This window comes from Miscanthus floridulus, chromosome 17 (genome assembly GCF_019320115.1).
Source record: "Miscanthus floridulus cultivar M001 chromosome 17, ASM1932011v1, whole genome shotgun sequence".
Lineage (NCBI taxonomy): Eukaryota > Viridiplantae > Streptophyta > Magnoliopsida > Poales > Poaceae > Miscanthus > Miscanthus floridulus.
In genome coordinates, this window is record NC_089596.1 from 98,186,967 (window position 1) to 98,204,080 (window position 17,114).

The 17,114-nt window shown below is 46.4% G+C and overlaps 2 protein-coding genes across 2 annotated transcripts; both read right to left on the minus strand.

Moving 5' to 3' along the window:
- Window positions 1–6,577: 6,577 nt before the first annotated feature.
- Window positions 6,578–7,537, minus strand: LOC136518039 (uncharacterized). The gene has a single exon (XM_066511692.1). It carries the CDS (start codon window positions 7,412–7,414, stop codon window positions 6,857–6,859), a length of 558 nt encoding a protein of 185 aa, XP_066367789.1. The 5' UTR covers window positions 7,415–7,537; the 3' UTR covers window positions 6,578–6,856.
- Window positions 7,538–10,859: 3,322 nt separating this feature from the next.
- LOC136516935 (uncharacterized) lies at window positions 10,860–15,380 on the minus strand. Its single transcript, XM_066510439.1, has 4 exons — window positions 14,740–15,380; window positions 13,432–14,589; window positions 13,231–13,322; window positions 10,860–11,495 (listed from the first exon to the last, which is right to left on the minus strand). Exons 1-4 carry the CDS (start codon window positions 14,989–14,991, stop codon window positions 11,231–11,233), a joined length of 1,767 nt encoding a protein of 588 aa, XP_066366536.1. The 5' UTR covers window positions 14,992–15,380; the 3' UTR covers window positions 10,860–11,230.
- Window positions 15,381–17,114: the final 1,734 nt, after the last annotated feature.

The window sequence follows — 17,114 nt, forward strand, 5'->3', positions numbered from 1 at the left end:
GTCGTTCAGACTAGCTCACTAGCACAATCAGGTATTGTCAACCACCCTAGCACGCAGAGCCCCCCCCCCCCCCCCACACACACACAACAGCAACAACAAAACCCCAAAATGAGTTTGATTGATTCCACTCACAGAATCTTTGCTAACATTGAACCAAGCTGACACAGTTAATTTGTCCTCGTCCTTCCTGTTTGATTTATATCATGAGTTTATTCATAAAATTGTCTAATTATCTGGTAAAAGCTATTTAGTCTGGAACAAAGGGACTCAACATTATCGTAGCTAGAGATCACACAATCAGCAGTAAGACAAACAAGCCAAAACGGATGCACACAAATGGCTGATGGCCTTGTAGACAGTGATCGGCGTAGTACAGTAATGATCGACTGAAATAAAAGAAATTCCGAGACACCTAACATGAATCACCATCACCCCTTCTACCAAAACTAGTCTAAACAAATATAAACCGGCGTGAGCAGATATGGAGCCGAAGAAGGGGAAGTTGACAACGAAGGCTAGATGGCGCAATGGCCATTGACAAAATGGAAGAAGCGTTACGGTTGACATATTTTTTATGGAGGGAAGCTCGATTTCAACATGTATGTGACATCATGAGCTAAACAATCAGACACCGAGGGCACGAGTACCACGAGTAGAGTAGTACTAGTAGTAGGTGACCTCAGTTTCGTACTCGGCCGGCTGCTATTTTGCATGTTCCTTTCGTGTGGGGACGGGGAAATCACCGTGTGGTTTTTCCTTTGTTTTTTTTTTCCAGAGACACCTGATTGATGAGTACGCTTGTTTAATTCCTTGGTCAAAACTTTACGTTCTATCACATCGAACATTTAACACATGCATAGAGTATTAAATATAGACTCAAAAAATAATTAATTGCACAGATTGCTACTACTTTGCGAGACGAATCTTTTAAATCTAATTAGTTCATAATTCGACAATAAAGTGCTACAGTAACATATGTGCTAATAACGGATTAATTAGGCTTAATAAATTCGTCTCGCGATTTACTGACGAATTCTGTAATTTATTTTTTATTAGTATCCGAACACCCCATATAACATCCAATATGGCACCCAAAATTTTGCACCCTTCGTCTAAACACCGCCAAACATGAACAGCTCCGTATCACGGTCACGAAATCACGTGCACCACAGTGCAGTACTGCTACTAGTACACGTTTCTGCAAGGTACGGTTTGACTCGTACGGGTATGCAACGGCAATTGCCATGTGGGTAAGGGGCAGAGCATGAGCATATGGATAAGGGTGCAGGGGAGTAGCAAAACACCAAGAACCTTTTGCAGTTGCTGTTGCAGCACACTCATCGCCATTGTTCGTGCCGGTCGTGCAGACTCGACGTGCCGTCAGTTCAACTGTGCGAGATGCGATGCCTGACCGCCTGTCCGCCTCTGCTGCTTCCCACCTGCCAGTTCCAGGGAGCCACGTTGACGACAAACATGAATGGATAGGAGTAGGATGCATGCTCATGGTTGGACGTGACATCTTCGCTGTTAATTGGCCATTGCAAGCTCACACTGCGACACAGGTCCGATGGCCGGATGCTCTACTGCATTCGTAGAGAGAGTATGGGGCACGTACGCAAATGATCAGGCCGGTCAAAAGGAGATAGACAGATAGTGGACTTCCTCCTGATGGAATGTGTTTGCCAACAAACGTTGTCTCGTGTGCATCTGCTGTGCCCATTGCGCAGCTTTGTTTTTTTGATTTCATGTTTCTCATAGAGGTACAATATCAACTTTTGGATAAAGAATATATCTGTTTAACCAATGGTGTAAACAGAGATAGGATAAGAATAGGACTTTCTCTTTTGACCAGCGGTAATACTAGGAAGCGGACGTTCGTTCGCGCGGACGCTCTTTTGGTGGGCTATAACGCCAGCCTAACACTCTCTGCTCCTCCGTTTCTACATAGAAAATCCGCTCATCAATGTACTCGTTCATATCCGCTCACTTGCTCCTACCCGCTCGCCTGCGCCTCCGGCGCTCGGTAGCTGGCCTAGACAGGCGCGGCGCACGGCCACCTCTGAGGGGCAGTGCTCGGCCACCGGCCCTGCCATGCGCAGCGCGCGGCCTCCTCCTAGTCGCGATGCTCGGCTGCCAGCCCTGCCAGGCGCAGCGCATGGCTACCCTCTTCTAGTCGTGTGGCCACTACCTCCCCGCCGCGTCGTGTGGACGATGCCTCCCTTCCACGTCGTGTAGCCGTCGCCTCCGGCCCGTCGCCTCCAAGCGTCGCCAGGCCCCTCGCTCTGATGAACTCCACATGCTGACGAGGAGATGTTGCGCTGAAAGCGCATATTACAGGAGTACGTTTCAATTGTTTTAGATGTTTCAGAGGTATGTTCCAAGTGGTTCATATGGATATTACAAAAATAGATCGGAATATTGCATATGCTACAGTGTTTGTACGCGTATGTTGAAAGCATATGTTCTAAATGTTTCATCTGTTTTTTGAGACGTACATTGCAAGTGTTTTTTTATGTTGCATATGTTTCATGCATATGTTGCAATTATTTTATCTGGATGTTGCATATGTTTTGCAATGGCTTTGTCAAGTGTTTTTATGCGTTTTTTTCAGTGTTTCAGAAGCACGTTTCAAGTGTTTCATTTGTCTTCAGATACATGTTGCAAGCGTTTCATCCGAACGTTTTTTAAAAGTAGATAAATGTTGTTGCTGGGACACACCTACCGCATCCGCCTGCTGCGGGGCGCCGCCGAGCAGGCGCATACCTCCAGGCGAGGAGATGCGGAGGGGGCACGAGCGGTCGCCGCGTGGGTCGGACAGTGTGGGCGACATCCGAGTGGCGCGAGCCCTTGCGACGCGCAAAACGAAGAGCATGCGCGCGTCCAGATATTCGGGCTCCAGCACTGCCGTTTGACCAGGGCAGCTGCGTTTTGCTGGTCTTATAGCTTACGGGGAATGGTTTATATATATTTTACAGATGCCAGCGAAATACCTTAGCTTGTCATGTCCATAGGGATTAGGGATACACTAACTTCTGTTCTAGACGCAGTGGCGCACTATGATGATCAAAAGGTGACCTTCGTCCAGGTGTGCCATACTCTTGAGATTGAGATGATGCGCTTCTTCGCATCCCACGATGGCCATTTTATTTTGGTTCACTTGGATAAAGTTGTCCATCTTAAAGCTGACCTTTTAAGTTGAAATATTTTGAATCCGATTAGTTGCTTGCATAAAGCTATACATACATAATAGCTTAAACAAAATAATTTACCTAGACAATTGTATGTAATTAGCTGGTGTTTAGTTCGCTTAGATATCATCATGGACATTGTTAAGCCTGCGATGGGTTGTCTATATAAGCGGTTTTTCTGCGTTATAGGCTGAATATGCAACGCTTGCATAGCTGGATACGGGGAAATAGACCGTTTTGTCATATGTGTATAGGTCTATGCAAGATACCAAATAATTTAAGTAGGAATTGCACTACGAGAATCTAGATAAAGGTTAATAAGCAACCAAACAGACCCTTTGTGATTCACGCGTGGATTCTTTGCATATGTTGTGCTACAAGTTATAATAAACATTAATTCCTTTTTGTTTCTTTTTTTAAAAGAAAAAAAAACCGGTTCCTCTTTGTTGAGCAGGATAAGGTCGGAATGACTTTTTTTCGGACTGTTCGGCTGATGGTTTCTACGGCTGAACATGACTGATAAGTTTAAGCGAACATAGTCTTCATTATGTTAGGAAAAAAAGATGGCCATCTTATCTAATGATTTGCTTTTCTGAAGCGATCAGGCGAATCTGGTAATGCTCGGCTAGTTGCTTGACGAGTGACGAGACTCAAAAGGGAGCGATGGGGTAGAGAAATGCAGGACATTTCCTCTTTTTTTTTTTTTGAGGAAAACGCAGGACATTTCCTATCACTGTTTGTGTTTGCCCAACATCTTTGGGCCAAGCTATTCGTTGCAGAAACCGAGTGAGTACTATGGGCCGTCACGCTAAAGTAGACCGACACAGAACGCGAACCCCACGCCATTTCCTATCATTGTTTGTGTTTGCCCAACATCTTTGGGCCAAGCTATTCGTTGCAGAAACCGAGTGAGTACTATGGGCCGCAGCCGATCGAAGAGTGGAACGCACGGGCGGCGGGGCGGAGCATGCCGCGTGCGTCTTCCGCGGCGCGGGCAACAAAAAAACACACGGTGACAGGTAGGGCTCGATATCGAGCCAGGCTTGGTTCAGCTCTGAGCTGGCTCCTCTAACGAGCCAGTTCGGCTCGGCTCGTTAATATTACGAGTTAGAGGGACAGCTTAGCTCGGCTCGTTAGTGAGTTTGAGCTGGCTCATTTAGCTCGTGAGCTTAAAAAAAATAGGATACACATGTTTATAATATTTATGTCATAATAATTTTAGAAGGTGACGTCTACCATTATGCAACCATACATGATTAATACATATCAGGTATATAAAAAATATCAACCATGCAACGTAGCTGGTCCATTCACGATCCATGCAGTTCCAGCATACTTGCTAGTTGTTTGCTATCACAAATTTAGAAAAATCTACAAATTCAATGTCGTTATCATCATTTTCTTCATGAAAAACAATCCATAAATTAATATTTAAGTACCATAATAATTATAAAATCAAAATTTATATAAAACAACTGAAAATAAGGATTATATGTTAATAGAATAGGTGTACGCTTTTGGGTTAGTATATGGTGGTCATCGGGGTTCATGCTCGTGGGCTGACACGGCACCCCCGCAGGTTGACCTCCGCGCTTGCCGCCCTTCACCCTTACGTCGGCGGCGGCGTACGCGCACCCGTATACTCTTCCAATCGACGCGGCCGACGACGGCAAACCACCCACGCTACTTGCCGCGCGCTCTGAGTCAAATCAGACACTGCGTGCCGAGCCCGAGCCGCAGGTGCACTCATGTAGGCCAAACAGGTGCCCTAAGCCGACTCACATGTCACATCGCCATGTGTACGGGTGCTGCTCGTGCTGTCTGTCTACCGACGGCGCCGTGGACGAGGACGACCGGGAAAGGGCAGGGCGTGCTGTTGGATGCAACTATGCAAGCTGCTTGGATGGCTTTTGCATTAGCGGCGAATTCAGGGAAGGGAAACGAATTTTTAACGGGTTGTCGCGGCTAATTTCTTGCTGGGAAGAATGCTTTTCTTCGCCTTCCGAGCGACGCATTCCGCTGCTGCCAAATTTTGGGTTTGCTTTCTCCATCAACCAGAGGCTGTTAGGCAGGCAGAGAGACCTTGCTTTCACCGGTCGTTCATCTCTCCTCTCCCACTCTCTCTTTACCCTGTTCCGAGGGAACATCATGGTGTCTTTCTGCGCAAACAATGTTTGGGCTCGTGTCGCACCTCGCATCATCGTATTCGTACCAATGGAACCTGACAGTGACCGATTCTCTGTTACTCCGTTTCTGATGTGTTGTCTGAAACCCCAGGATCACCTGCTTGGCTGCTTCTGATTAAACTTACCGAGTTACAGTACATGGGTTATGTGCATTTTCAGTAGATTACATCCATACGGTGTTTAATCTGACACTGTCACCAATTTATATAGAAAATTTATTTTAAATCTAGATCGTTGTGCATTACGAGCACATGTTTTGTGATAAGTTTGTAACCACGGACTTATATTGTGAACTCAATCTATACAAGATTTTAAATATGCATGGTAAAAAGAAAAGTTTAACATTGGACGAATCTAAACGGCTTCTTTTTGCTACTACTAGTACAATTTTAATGAACATATAATTAATTAGGATACGCGGTAGTCGGCTAGTCGCATATAGTTCTCATGCTATTTCTAGTCCTCACGGACATCATGTCTGTTTTGAATGTCGTTTTCTGAGAATGCTTGTAAGCGATGTTGAAATCATTGTTACAAGTTTTGTTTTCTTTTTGTGTCCTGCGCAATGTATAGTATACGTATTATATACTCCTCTCTAAAATTTGTCCCTTTTATATCGCCATGTTTGTCAAGGACTGATCTCTCCAGTTCAGAATGATTTGGTTTTGGTCTTTAGCGCTGTGCAATTATAGATATATATATATATATATATAATGTAGTCACTGAAACATGCAGAGTTATTATGCTGTGAAAGATTTTTTTTACCAAGGTGAATCTATCTGCAAAATCAACATACATGCTTAAGTTCAATATATACACTAAAAAGCGATATTGATTGGTAATTTTCTAAATTGGTTGCATATATGGTATAAGACATTATTTGAGGACACAACATTTATGCGAGCAAAAGTTATGAATATTCTTTGAGAAAAGTTTAGTATAAGCACCTTATTACTTGCTTCTATTATTACGGGAGAAGAATTGGATAAACATTACGTATATCACTTGAAAGTATGTAGTTTGCGGCGCTCAATGTTACTTATACTAACAAGCAATAAAGGCATCAAATTTAAGCCACTTATCACAAAACGGCTGTAATAGGTGCAATGACTTGTGGCGCCGATTTGTACGGCCAAAGTGTGGAACCAATCTCTTCTTCTCCTGAAGATATTTGCTCATTCAACTGGTTACAAGGACATAATATGGGGAAATTGAAAGCAACCGGCCATTCCACTCTAAACAGGAGAATTTGAAACGAGACAACTGCACAAGAGAAGAAAGCTAAGCGACTGAAAAGCCTGACCTAGTAATTGTATACTTCATATATGTATATTTTTTACAAAAATGGCTGTACATTTTACTTACTTTCCATCACATATATTTTGGAGTTTCATTCAGTTGAACCAAATGCTCCAAAAGATGGAACCGAAAACATGCTTGAATCACAAAGTATCAAAAAAGCTTTGTCATGCCATGCATGCCTTAGTAGGCCATGTATCTCGACGACATGTAATTCTCCTCCTCTATGGTCTCCAGCGTGGGTCTCCTGGACCGGGCATTGCTGGCCCGGTGCTTCAACTCGCAGATCTCCGCGGCCGCCGCGTCGTCCACCATCTCCTCCAGCCGCAGCAGCCTGGGCGCGTCCTCCGCCACCGCCACCGCCACCACCTCGGCAGGCGGCGCCACGACGACGGCGTTGGCCACCTTGGCGGAGGACCGGCGGGCCTCCCAGGTGGCCGCGGCGGCGAGGCGCGCCACGTCGGCGGCCGCCAGCGGCGTGCCCTTGCGCTTCATCGGGAAGGTCGCGTACACGGCGCCGAGCTCCAGCTCCTTGTCCGCGGGCAGCGCGGCGAGGCGCGCCCCGAGGCCCGCGCCGCGCGCGTCGACGAGGAAGTGGCCCGGCGCGTCCATCATCAGCTCCGCCGCCGTCGCCGGCAGCGGCACCTGTCTGACGCCGCCGTCCGGGAGTATCACCCTCGCGCACTTGCCGCCGCCGGACCCCGGCGCCTTGGCCAGCGTGCAGGACATGTAGTTGCCCATGGCCGGTGGGCAAGACCAGGAAGGATCGAACTGTGGTTGACGCACGCACTCGGACGGACAGACTTGTGATGAGATCGATGGGGAGGTCGTGGCTGGGTATGTATGAGTATGAGGTTGCCTGGCCGGGGAGGCCGCGGGTTATATAGCGCGGGCGGCGCGGGGGCGGGGCGGAAGAAGCGCTTGGAAACGCGTGTGGGCGAAGGCCGAAGGCGAGTAGGAGACGGGGATGGATGGATGACGGCAAACGCCAAGTGGAGAGGGAAAGGATGCGTGTGGTTTGGTGGCGCCTGGCGGGTGGCAGTGTCAGCGACTCAGCGCGCGCGCAACGCAAGGCGCCAAGGCCTTTCCTTCCCGTTCGTGATGATGGGGGGTGGGGTCGGTCGGTCGGCCGGGGTTGCGTTTGGCGCGGTGGATTGGGATCGCGCGTGGGACTTGGTGGGGTCTCGGTGGTTGCCCGGCTGGCTGGGTTGGGTTCTCGCTCGGGACAGGACGCGCCGCTGGCTGGCAGCTGGAGCTGGGAGTGAGCCGCCGCCGCAGGCCGCGTGACGGAAAGTGCGCCCGCTCGCTTCCCGTTCGCGTACAAGGCGTCCCGAGTCTCCTCACCGCAACGCGTTGGAGCGGCGGTTGGCTGCACTTGCACAGTTGCAAGGTTGCCTAGTGGCGAGTGCTACGGCACAACACTTTCCAGTGCTTCTATCTCGGAGCTGTCGAGCCAAAACCGTACTGAGTGAGGCGATGTTTAGCATGTTTGCTGTGTATATAATAATATGGTGCAAATACAATGCGTCAGGGATTTACTAGGGAATTTCGCCGTGAGGCCCATGTACAAATAGGTTCGCCAACCACCTTTTATGCAAGAACATTGACCTATCTTCTGCAATATTGTCATATCTTAACTTTGGCAACAATGGAATCCATGGTAGTATGTGTGTAGCTTATTTTGACACACGGAGTGATTGTACCAAGCTCCGGACTAAACGAGCAGCACATATCTTCATACTGCTGAATTTCGTAGTCTGATGTACGAGTAAGAGTTCTCTTAACCCAGCTCCAGCATTTTAAACTGTCCAGTTTCATGACTTTGTCAGTAGTCGGTACACAGACGAGTCCTTTCGTCTTTATGGCTCTCCTTTGGTTGACATACAAAATCATGGCTTACCAAATCATTGGCATGACAAATTTTAGAAGCGAACCAAACAGTCCGCCTTTGTCTTATTGGATTGGATTGCTGTATCAATCTACCTCTGCAATTCTGTATGCACAACTTTAACGTGCCTAGCTACCTACTGTGGTTGCTGGTTTACCTGTATCCATTTTGTTTATAGAAAATTGTATCCATTTTGTAGGCTTCGAACAGAGGAAGCAGGTGATAAAACCCAGATGACAGGGCAGGGGGGAGTGTGTGCAACACACTGTCCGTGTGTGTCTACACGCTCACTGCGTGTCGTCTGATGGTACAACAGTGGACAAGAAAGATTCCCTCTTTTTCATCTGATGAAGTCAAGGGATATACATTTCGATGCAATTGCAAGGATCATCTTTTACCCTTGCATGCTCTACTAAAATATTATAACTAGTACATCAGTACATCACCGAGGTAATTGGGTGGTGTCTCACAGAAACGAATTGAAACTCGGTGTAAGTTTCTCCATCTTTCGGTGGGAACATTCAGCAGTGAACCAGTCCAAAGACTACAATTAATTCCAAAAACCTAACAAACAATTCGCTAGGAATTTTTCTAAACTGGATTACCTACTAATCGACCGACTTTTGATTTCAAAAAAAAAAATCGGCCGACAAAACGACTCGATAAACTCGTGCTAGATTATAGATCACACAGGACTCCAGGACCGGGTCCTCAAGTTCACATCCAATCGCCTCGACTCTGCAGTCTAAACCGCACTGACAGAGACATATACTCGTCTGAAAAGTTAATGACTACGCAGAGTATAGCTAGTTAAAGAGATCGACGAAAAGGATAAGTGCGAGTTGACCACGGAACCTGCCCGCGCGACGCGAATAATTCCACCGGCTCAAGCTGATCAGCAGCTGACATTCACATGATCCATCATCAGTTCGTCGTAATCGTAAAGAATGTCGCCGACGAAGCTGCCGGGAACCTGCAGGCTTGATGCAGATGCAGTGGTGACCGTACGTGATCGTGTGAACGGACAGAATAATATTAGTACTGGTGCTATGAACACGCCGTGCTGTGCCTGCGCTGCGCGTGGACTGAGCTGCCGAATCAATCGATCACGTTGGAGACGCGAGTTGTTCTGGAACTGGAACGAATGAACGATGAAATGAGCCTGAACCGTCCTTCCTGCGTGGTGTGGTGTAACCGTGGCCAGGTGGCCTCTCTGAGACTCTGAGCAGATGCTGATAGTTGTTTGGATTGGAAAGGGTTGACCTGTGCAACATAGTATATGCTCATTAATCAACCTTCTTAGTGGTTTCAGCACCTGGCAGCAACTAAGGGATTAGAGTATTACTATTAGACGGCATGTTGAGCAGTACTATAGTAGTACACTAGTGCTGTCTGTTATTGTTCGCTTGAAATTATCAGTTGTGGTATAGTGTTTTTCTCTCACAACAAATTAGCGAAACACTATTTTTCAGCCTGGCTTTTCAGCGAAGCGGACAAGGCTGTCTCCTCTATTATTGGTCGTTTTATTATTATACAGCTTCTTGAAAAATCTATTGTTCTGGCAAATATTGATGCCTGCTGGTAAATTGGGTAATAACCCGTAACCATATCCTTCAAAGCTATCCGACCGAAACTTGCTTCAGTATAATTTACTGTTGTAGCCTTTTAACATCTTCACCGCGGCAGTAGTACTCGATGTAAGCTTTCATTTCCATGACGGAATGATTATATATTGAGTTTTTTTTTGCGAGTCATGATTATATCGAGTTGTTGACTGACCTCAACACGTCAATTTTTAACCTCTAGCCAACTAAAACGTTCATTTCTAGCTTATCATTTCGTTCATCCAGAGCAACCAATTGGTGTCACTCCCACTGCTACAGTAAAGTCCTTTTATAGGGCCAAACGGTTGCCTGCCAATTCAATAATCATGAGTTTGGTTGAGGGGTTGGGTTGGGGATGGGTTGGACCCAGTTTTGGAAGTGTTTGGTTGGGTGAGTAGTGGGGTGGGTTCATCCCCTTCAGGGTTTATTTTGCTTAGATGCGGGTCGACCCCGTCCCTCCGAATTGAGCGAACGGCCAACTTCGACCGAGTGAGCAGAGGCCGCGGGGGTGTCGGCGAGCGAGCAGAGGCCGAGGGCGAGCGCCTCGGCATACGGCGGAGCACGACCGCGAGCGCGATGCGAGCACGTGGCCAAGCACAGGGGCAGCCGGCGGCACGAGCGCGGGGCTGAGCACGGCCGGCGGCTTACGGTCTGTGCGGGAGGAAGGAGGAGGAAACAGACTGACGTGTGGGATCCATGTGGCAGGGATCTCAACCCACATTCCATGTGTCTCAACCCATACAAGAAACTGGACGAACCCAACCCACACAACCAAACAAGAAATGGGTTCACTCCATTACAGAAAATCAGGGATGGATCCAACCCAACCCAATCCAGTAAGTCCCAGAACCAAGCACACGCTAAAGTTGCACGCCGGGGTCAACCACCGAAACTGAACGCTAAAGTTGCACGCCGGGGTCAACCACCGAAACTGAACTAGGAGTACCGACCAATACTAGCGTTTCTGACAAGATCGCTCACGGGATTCAGACATTCAGCTATACAGCGGGGATTTCCCGGCATTCTTGATGATCAAGCGGCACGATAGACAGCAAATTCGCCACACTAGCTCCTTCTCCTTGACGTCAGTCCGAACATATCCATGGTCGATTGCCGTTTAGATTGTCTCTGGTTGAGCCATTTCCCATATTTAAACATCTTAAACTTTTGCTGTTGCTTCAAGACATTTGAATAATCTTTTCCTTCTTCACATTCAATGCAATGCAGTATATCAGCCCACGAGTTTCGTGAGTATTCAGGATGACACTCTAAAAACCTTTGACCATTAGCCTTTCCAACTCTGGAATTACATTCCTCAGGGGTGCCCAAACTGCAACAAGATAACATAATTGAAAATAAACAATTATTAGCAGCTAATAGACACATGAATAAGGAGACACATGACACATGAAACTAGTATTACTCCGACATGTTCAAAAAAAGTGTCTAAAGATGAGAACGACAAAACAGTCCACCATCATCAATTTGTTCATCTATAGGAACTCACTAAGATCAAATTTGGTAGAAGGGCTTAAATTGGTCTTGACTACACATCACAAGATGCAAATAATAGTGGCACAAACCAGTAAACATTCCAGATAAAAACATCTGATGCACACCACCATTTTCTACTTGTCTTTTTGACATTCCTATAGACAGTTTCTTAAAAAAAAAAGAGACTATATTATACATTTAAATGGAACTTTATCCAGCATTCTGGTCTTAATAACAATGTTGCGTCATTTATTGATTAAAATTGCTTACACCTACCAATAGTCACCAGGAATCCAGGAACTACTGGTCAAATGGGAGAAGAGGGTAGTGTCTCAGGGTGCTAATTTGGGGCACATCAGTGGCCCCAGTAAATCCAAGTCAATAACGCATGGCCCCCATTAAGTTCGCATAACTGAAACATAATCAAAGTGTATTTGCCAGAATGGGAAAAGGGACGTGCACAATAGTGTTGTTTTTAATAATATTATTAATAGAGTATTAATTTACTTTCTCTGTCCCAGAATATTTGCACTTCTATGATTCAAATTTGGTCCCAAAATAAAAGGCCACATAGTAGAGGGATATAGGTTTGGGAGCTCCAATGGCCAGCACTACTGCTCTTGCCCATCACCAGTCCCATCAGCGTGAGACCAACAAAATAAAAATAAAAAATCAACTTCTCTGAAAAAAAACCCAATGGTCTTATCCCTCCGTCCAGGGGAGTCCAGAAAGCTCCCATGCACTCGTTCATGAGTTCTGCACCGCAACTAATCTGCTCACCATCATCCTAGATGTGCAAATATTTTGGGATGGAGAAAGTATGCAAAAATAAAATGTCACGGGTCTACAAGATTCAAATCTAGTATTGTGTTTCCATTGAATAAATGTAACTATGCAAGAACTGGAAGACACCACAAAATATCTCTGAGAAGACCTCTTTCCCTCACACCCACGTCCAACTAAGACTTAGCCAATCTGCAAGGTTATGATATGGCTGATGCGGCACCATTGTGCATGCCCTTAGTGTATATAATTGGTAAAAATGTTCAGTTTCTATAAGCAAATTCAGTTTAGTAATAGATGGAGCATGCACTATATTTGCCATCAAAATTTCTTTCACCCGTTACTGTTCTATTATCTGCAAAGCTTTCCATGTGTTCAAGCGCATCCATGCCATTTTTTTATATCAAAGCATTACTGATGCAACCTCAAAAAGAAATCTCTTCCCTAAGGATTAACTTCCAGTTCACAAAAAAAAAAGTAAACACTTACTTGTAACAGAAATGAGAATAGAAAGAAGCTAAGATAAATACTACTCCCTCAATTCCAAATTATAAGACGTTTTTGGCTTTTCTAGATACATTGCTTCTATTATATATCTAGACATTGTGTATATCTAAGTGCATAGTAAAAGTTATGTTAGAAAAGCCAAAACGTCTTATAGTTTGGAACGGAGGGGTTAGAAGATATTGTTCTTGACTTCATTTCCAAATTAAGATATAAAACAAAGACAAGTTTCTCAATTGTAGACCTAAAGCTTCAATAACTGAAAATATAGTTGCAGAACCTACCTGAGTCCATCAGCATAAAAGTGCCTGCCTTTATCAAGAAATCTATGTATGCTTTTATACCGTAATATTATCTCTTTAGTCCGAGCAGAAACCTGCATACATGGTACTCAAATGAAATGAAATTGTAGAAATAAAATAATGCAAAAAAGGCAACTCAATATGAACCAGGAGGGATCAATATATGATATAGGCAAGTGCTACCTCAGAGATCCCCAGTTTGGTATTGCAGAAAACTGCAGATTCTTTTGAGACGTCCATAGGGAGATCAAATGTACTCAAACTTTGCTCTTCAGCAATAAGATTTGTGGTCATCATCATCATGATAATACAACCTTTCCACAGGAAGCCAAGCTTCTTTCTTAAACAAGAAGTTGATAAACTAGCAAAATGAGTCAGCATTAACATTGAGGCACTTTCACTGTCCACAGACTTCCCAGTAATAGCCAGGTCATATCTATGAAGCACATTTGTTTCATATTGCCCAAGCAAACTGATAATTTCATATATAATCTTGTACTCCTTGTTATGTTTCTTGTCAGTGGCCGACCTCATTTGGATGAAATGGTGCAGTATGTGCTGCATTGAGGAGCCCAATACCCTCAATGCTGCAGCAAGGCAAATAATCTCATCTGATACTTCAGCATCAGGTTCAAGCACCTCCTTTTGCTTTGCACAGCACAGGATACTAGACAATATGGCCTTCACAACCACAGTACATTGTTGCCTGAACTTTTCATGAAACATATGCTGGTTCTCTTCAATTACGCGACCAATATCACTCACACCGATGGGAAGATCATCACCAGAGTGCAATTCACAAAACGAAAGCAGCCGATCGATCTGACTTCTGAGTTTCTGCTCAGTGGTATCTTTGATACAACTATAAGGTCTTTTCTTGCCCAAATAATTCAGTGGGGCTTCTGCATCACCAGTTCTGTTGAAAACACACAATGCCGGTAAATATCTGACATAAAGTTTCATGGCATACTGAAACGCTAGCATATGCGAGTTAAGATCACTGGTGCATCTTGACATGAGCAGTAAAAGATGTGCTTGTACAACAGCCGGCAACGAGAAGAACCAGGTCCTTTGAACCAGCGCTAAAGCCCCCTGAAAGCTGATTTCTGGAGTCTGCTGCAATGCCTTCCCTGACCAAGAAAGTGCACTCACAAACACCTCAAATGCCCCCTCATCCAGTAATGATGAAATGAAGTGGCAGCACACAAGTTCAAGCATGATGTGCTCATCCTCGTACGGCAGGGCCTCAGTGAACATCCTTGATCCTTCCGGTGCAGCACAGTTGGCTATGACCAAGCAGCTCCTCAATTGGCCACTAGAAACAGCACTCTCAGCGAAGACCTGCAAGGACCAGAAGAAAGTTCAACTATCCAAACCAATCAACTCACAGAACATTTCAGTGGAACGAAAATCAGCACTTGAAACTAGTTCCTAAATCTTTGGTAAAGGAATTGACGCAACCAACTAAAGAGAGGGTACTGAAACGGGTACCTCGATTGCAGGGAGGAGGGATTGCGAGGGATCCCGAGAGAGGATGGCGCGAAGGGAGGCGAGGAGGCCGTGGCAGCATCGACCCGCTAGGCTTGGATCGCCGGCGTTGAGAAGAGGCAGCAACTGGAGGCAGCGGCGAAGGAGCGCCGGGAGGTTGGAGCGAGGAGGCGACGTCGAAGACGAGTTACAGAGCTCCGTCAAGGTGAGGGTCGCCACGCGCCGGGCGGCTTCCAGCGCCTTGGCGTGAGGCATCGGCGGCGGATTGGAAGCAGAAACCCTAGGATTTGTTGCCTCTCAGAGGAACGAGCAGAACTGGGAGCGGAAGAGAAGGAGATGCAAAGTTGCCATTCACCAACGGCGGCTGTCTTCCGCGCCCTGACGCAAATGTCTCCTCGCCTGACGCCTGACGCCTGGCGCAGGCCGCTGTTCCTGGCTGCCGCGGCCACCACACCACAACAGCCCCAGCCGCCCAGGTGCAAGTGACCAGCCCAAACCAGGGACCCGGCGTTCGGCGTTGGCCAGAGGTGCCGTCGGCCGTGCGCCCCGCCGCCGCCTACTACAGATTCACCGAACTCCAGTCGTGGAGATAGAGATTGGGGAAGTGGGGATCGTTTTTTTTTTTTTTGAATCTCTGACCTCTGGGGATAAGGGGGTTTGTTGGGCGTGAGACCGTTAGAGCCTGAGAAGAATCGGGAGGTCGACAGTCGACACTACCGGTTGGCCTTCGTAGGCCTTTTGGGCCGGTCTGGAAAAGAGGAGGAGGATAGATAGGTGTCGGTGTGTCGCCTATGGGCTTGAGGGCCTGATTGGTCCGTTACCAAAATTTGTATTCAAGATTTGGCAACAAAAAATTATCAAAACTTTGATAAAAATATTTGCCATAGATTTGACATATTAATTATAAATTTTGTTACCAAACCAAATGGCTGTCAAAATCTTGGCTTATCTAAGTTTTCGTAACAAAATTTTGGCTATCAACTGATGGTGTCGTCACCCCCAATCGCAGGGATCTAGCTTCTATATATTCGGCTCGAGTGCCACCCGACTACCAGTGACTCCGGCGACACTAATGCCACGCAGGTGGCGCCCCTGTGGTTGTTCTCTTCCGTCGCTACGGGTGTGTTTGGTTGCCCGCATAAGGGCAAACCAGGCTCCCGGGATGCAGCCTGCTCATGTTTGGTTCCCTAGCCACCCTCCCGAGCCAGGCTCCGCTCGTGCAAAAGCCCCCTCCTGGCCTGGCTCGCGAGGAACGCCCAAATCGGCCGTTTTTCTTCAGCCTGGCTCGCTCCGTGCTCCCGCGAGCTCGCGCGCCTGGCGATTCCATGCGCGGGGAGATGGCACGAAGATCCTAGGGTTACCTCCCCCGTTCCCGCCATTCACCGCCTATATATCTTCCCTCCCACCGCCTCCATCTCTTTTTTTTTCTTGTCGCTCCCCGTCTGCGCCGCCGGTAAGCTCCACCTCCTCTTCCTCCTCCCCCCGGTGTTCTTGATGGATTCGTGGCCTCCTAATGCCTACCCTCTCTCTCGATTTGTTGCAGGTGCCGTGGATTTGCGTCCTCTCGAAGCAAGTGAGTTTTTTCCCTTCTCTTTCTCCATTTTTTCTGTGCGATTTGAAACCCTAGGTCACCATTGTTTGTTGATCTCGCTGCAGGCACACCAGATCTGATTTCTTGGCTGTTATTGCGGTATGGATCCTTGTTCTTAGGTCTCATTTTTTTCTTATTTTTTTCAAGTAAAAATCCTATTTTGTGTATGCTAATCCTCTTTTCTTTGCTTGTGTGCTTGCATATCTGAGCTCCCTCACCTGTTGGGTTGGGCTTTTGCTGGTGCTGCTGTTTGTTGACGTGGGTATTTTGTATATCTACTCCCCCTCTCGCCTCCCCCCTAATCTGTATCGTGCGATAGTGAGTCCTGCGTTCTTGGATTCGGATGCATGTTCTACTTTGTGAGATTATGAGCAAGCATATGAAGTTGCCATATTGTCTGAGCTATTGTCCAAGTCTGTGATGATTCCTTTTGTCCTGAGCTATTACCTTAGTCTATGATGATGCTTTTTTCTGAGCTATTGCCCTAGTCTTTAATGATGAAAGTCTTATTTTTAGCATGTTCTAGTATATGATGAATCCTTTTTCTGAGCTTTTGTCCAAGTCCATGTTGATGACATTGTCATTCTGAGCATTTGTCCTTAAATTCCATTCATTTTTTCTAGATGGACTTAGAAGAGAAGAGACACATTCTTTTTGCTCGTGCGGCTGCTCTTATCACTGCTATGTATGCCCTGCTATTTGCTAGACTTAGAATGCTTCAGAGTCAGCGGCCTCAGATCAGTTATGGTCCAATGAGCATTAGGGATGAGGAGCACCAAAGGAACTT

Excerpts from the sequence above, each read along its gene's own strand:
- LOC136518039 (XM_066511692.1), bottom strand. The coding sequence starts at position 7,414 with ATGGGCAACTACATGTCCTGCACGCTGGCCAAGGCGCCGGGGTCCGGC.
- LOC136516935 (XM_066510439.1), bottom strand. The coding sequence starts at position 14,991 with ATGCCTCACGCCAAGGCGCTGGAAGCCGCCCGGCGCGTGGCGACCCTC. Across the intron at positions 13,323-13,431 it reads CCAAACTGGGGATCTCTGAG|GTTTCTGCTCGGACTAAAGA; the intron begins GTAGCACTTGCC and ends CCATGTATGCAG. Across the intron at positions 11,496-13,230 it reads TTTTATGCTGATGGACTCAG|TTTGGGCACCCCTGAGGAAT; the intron begins GTAGGTTCTGCA and ends ATCTTGTTGCAG.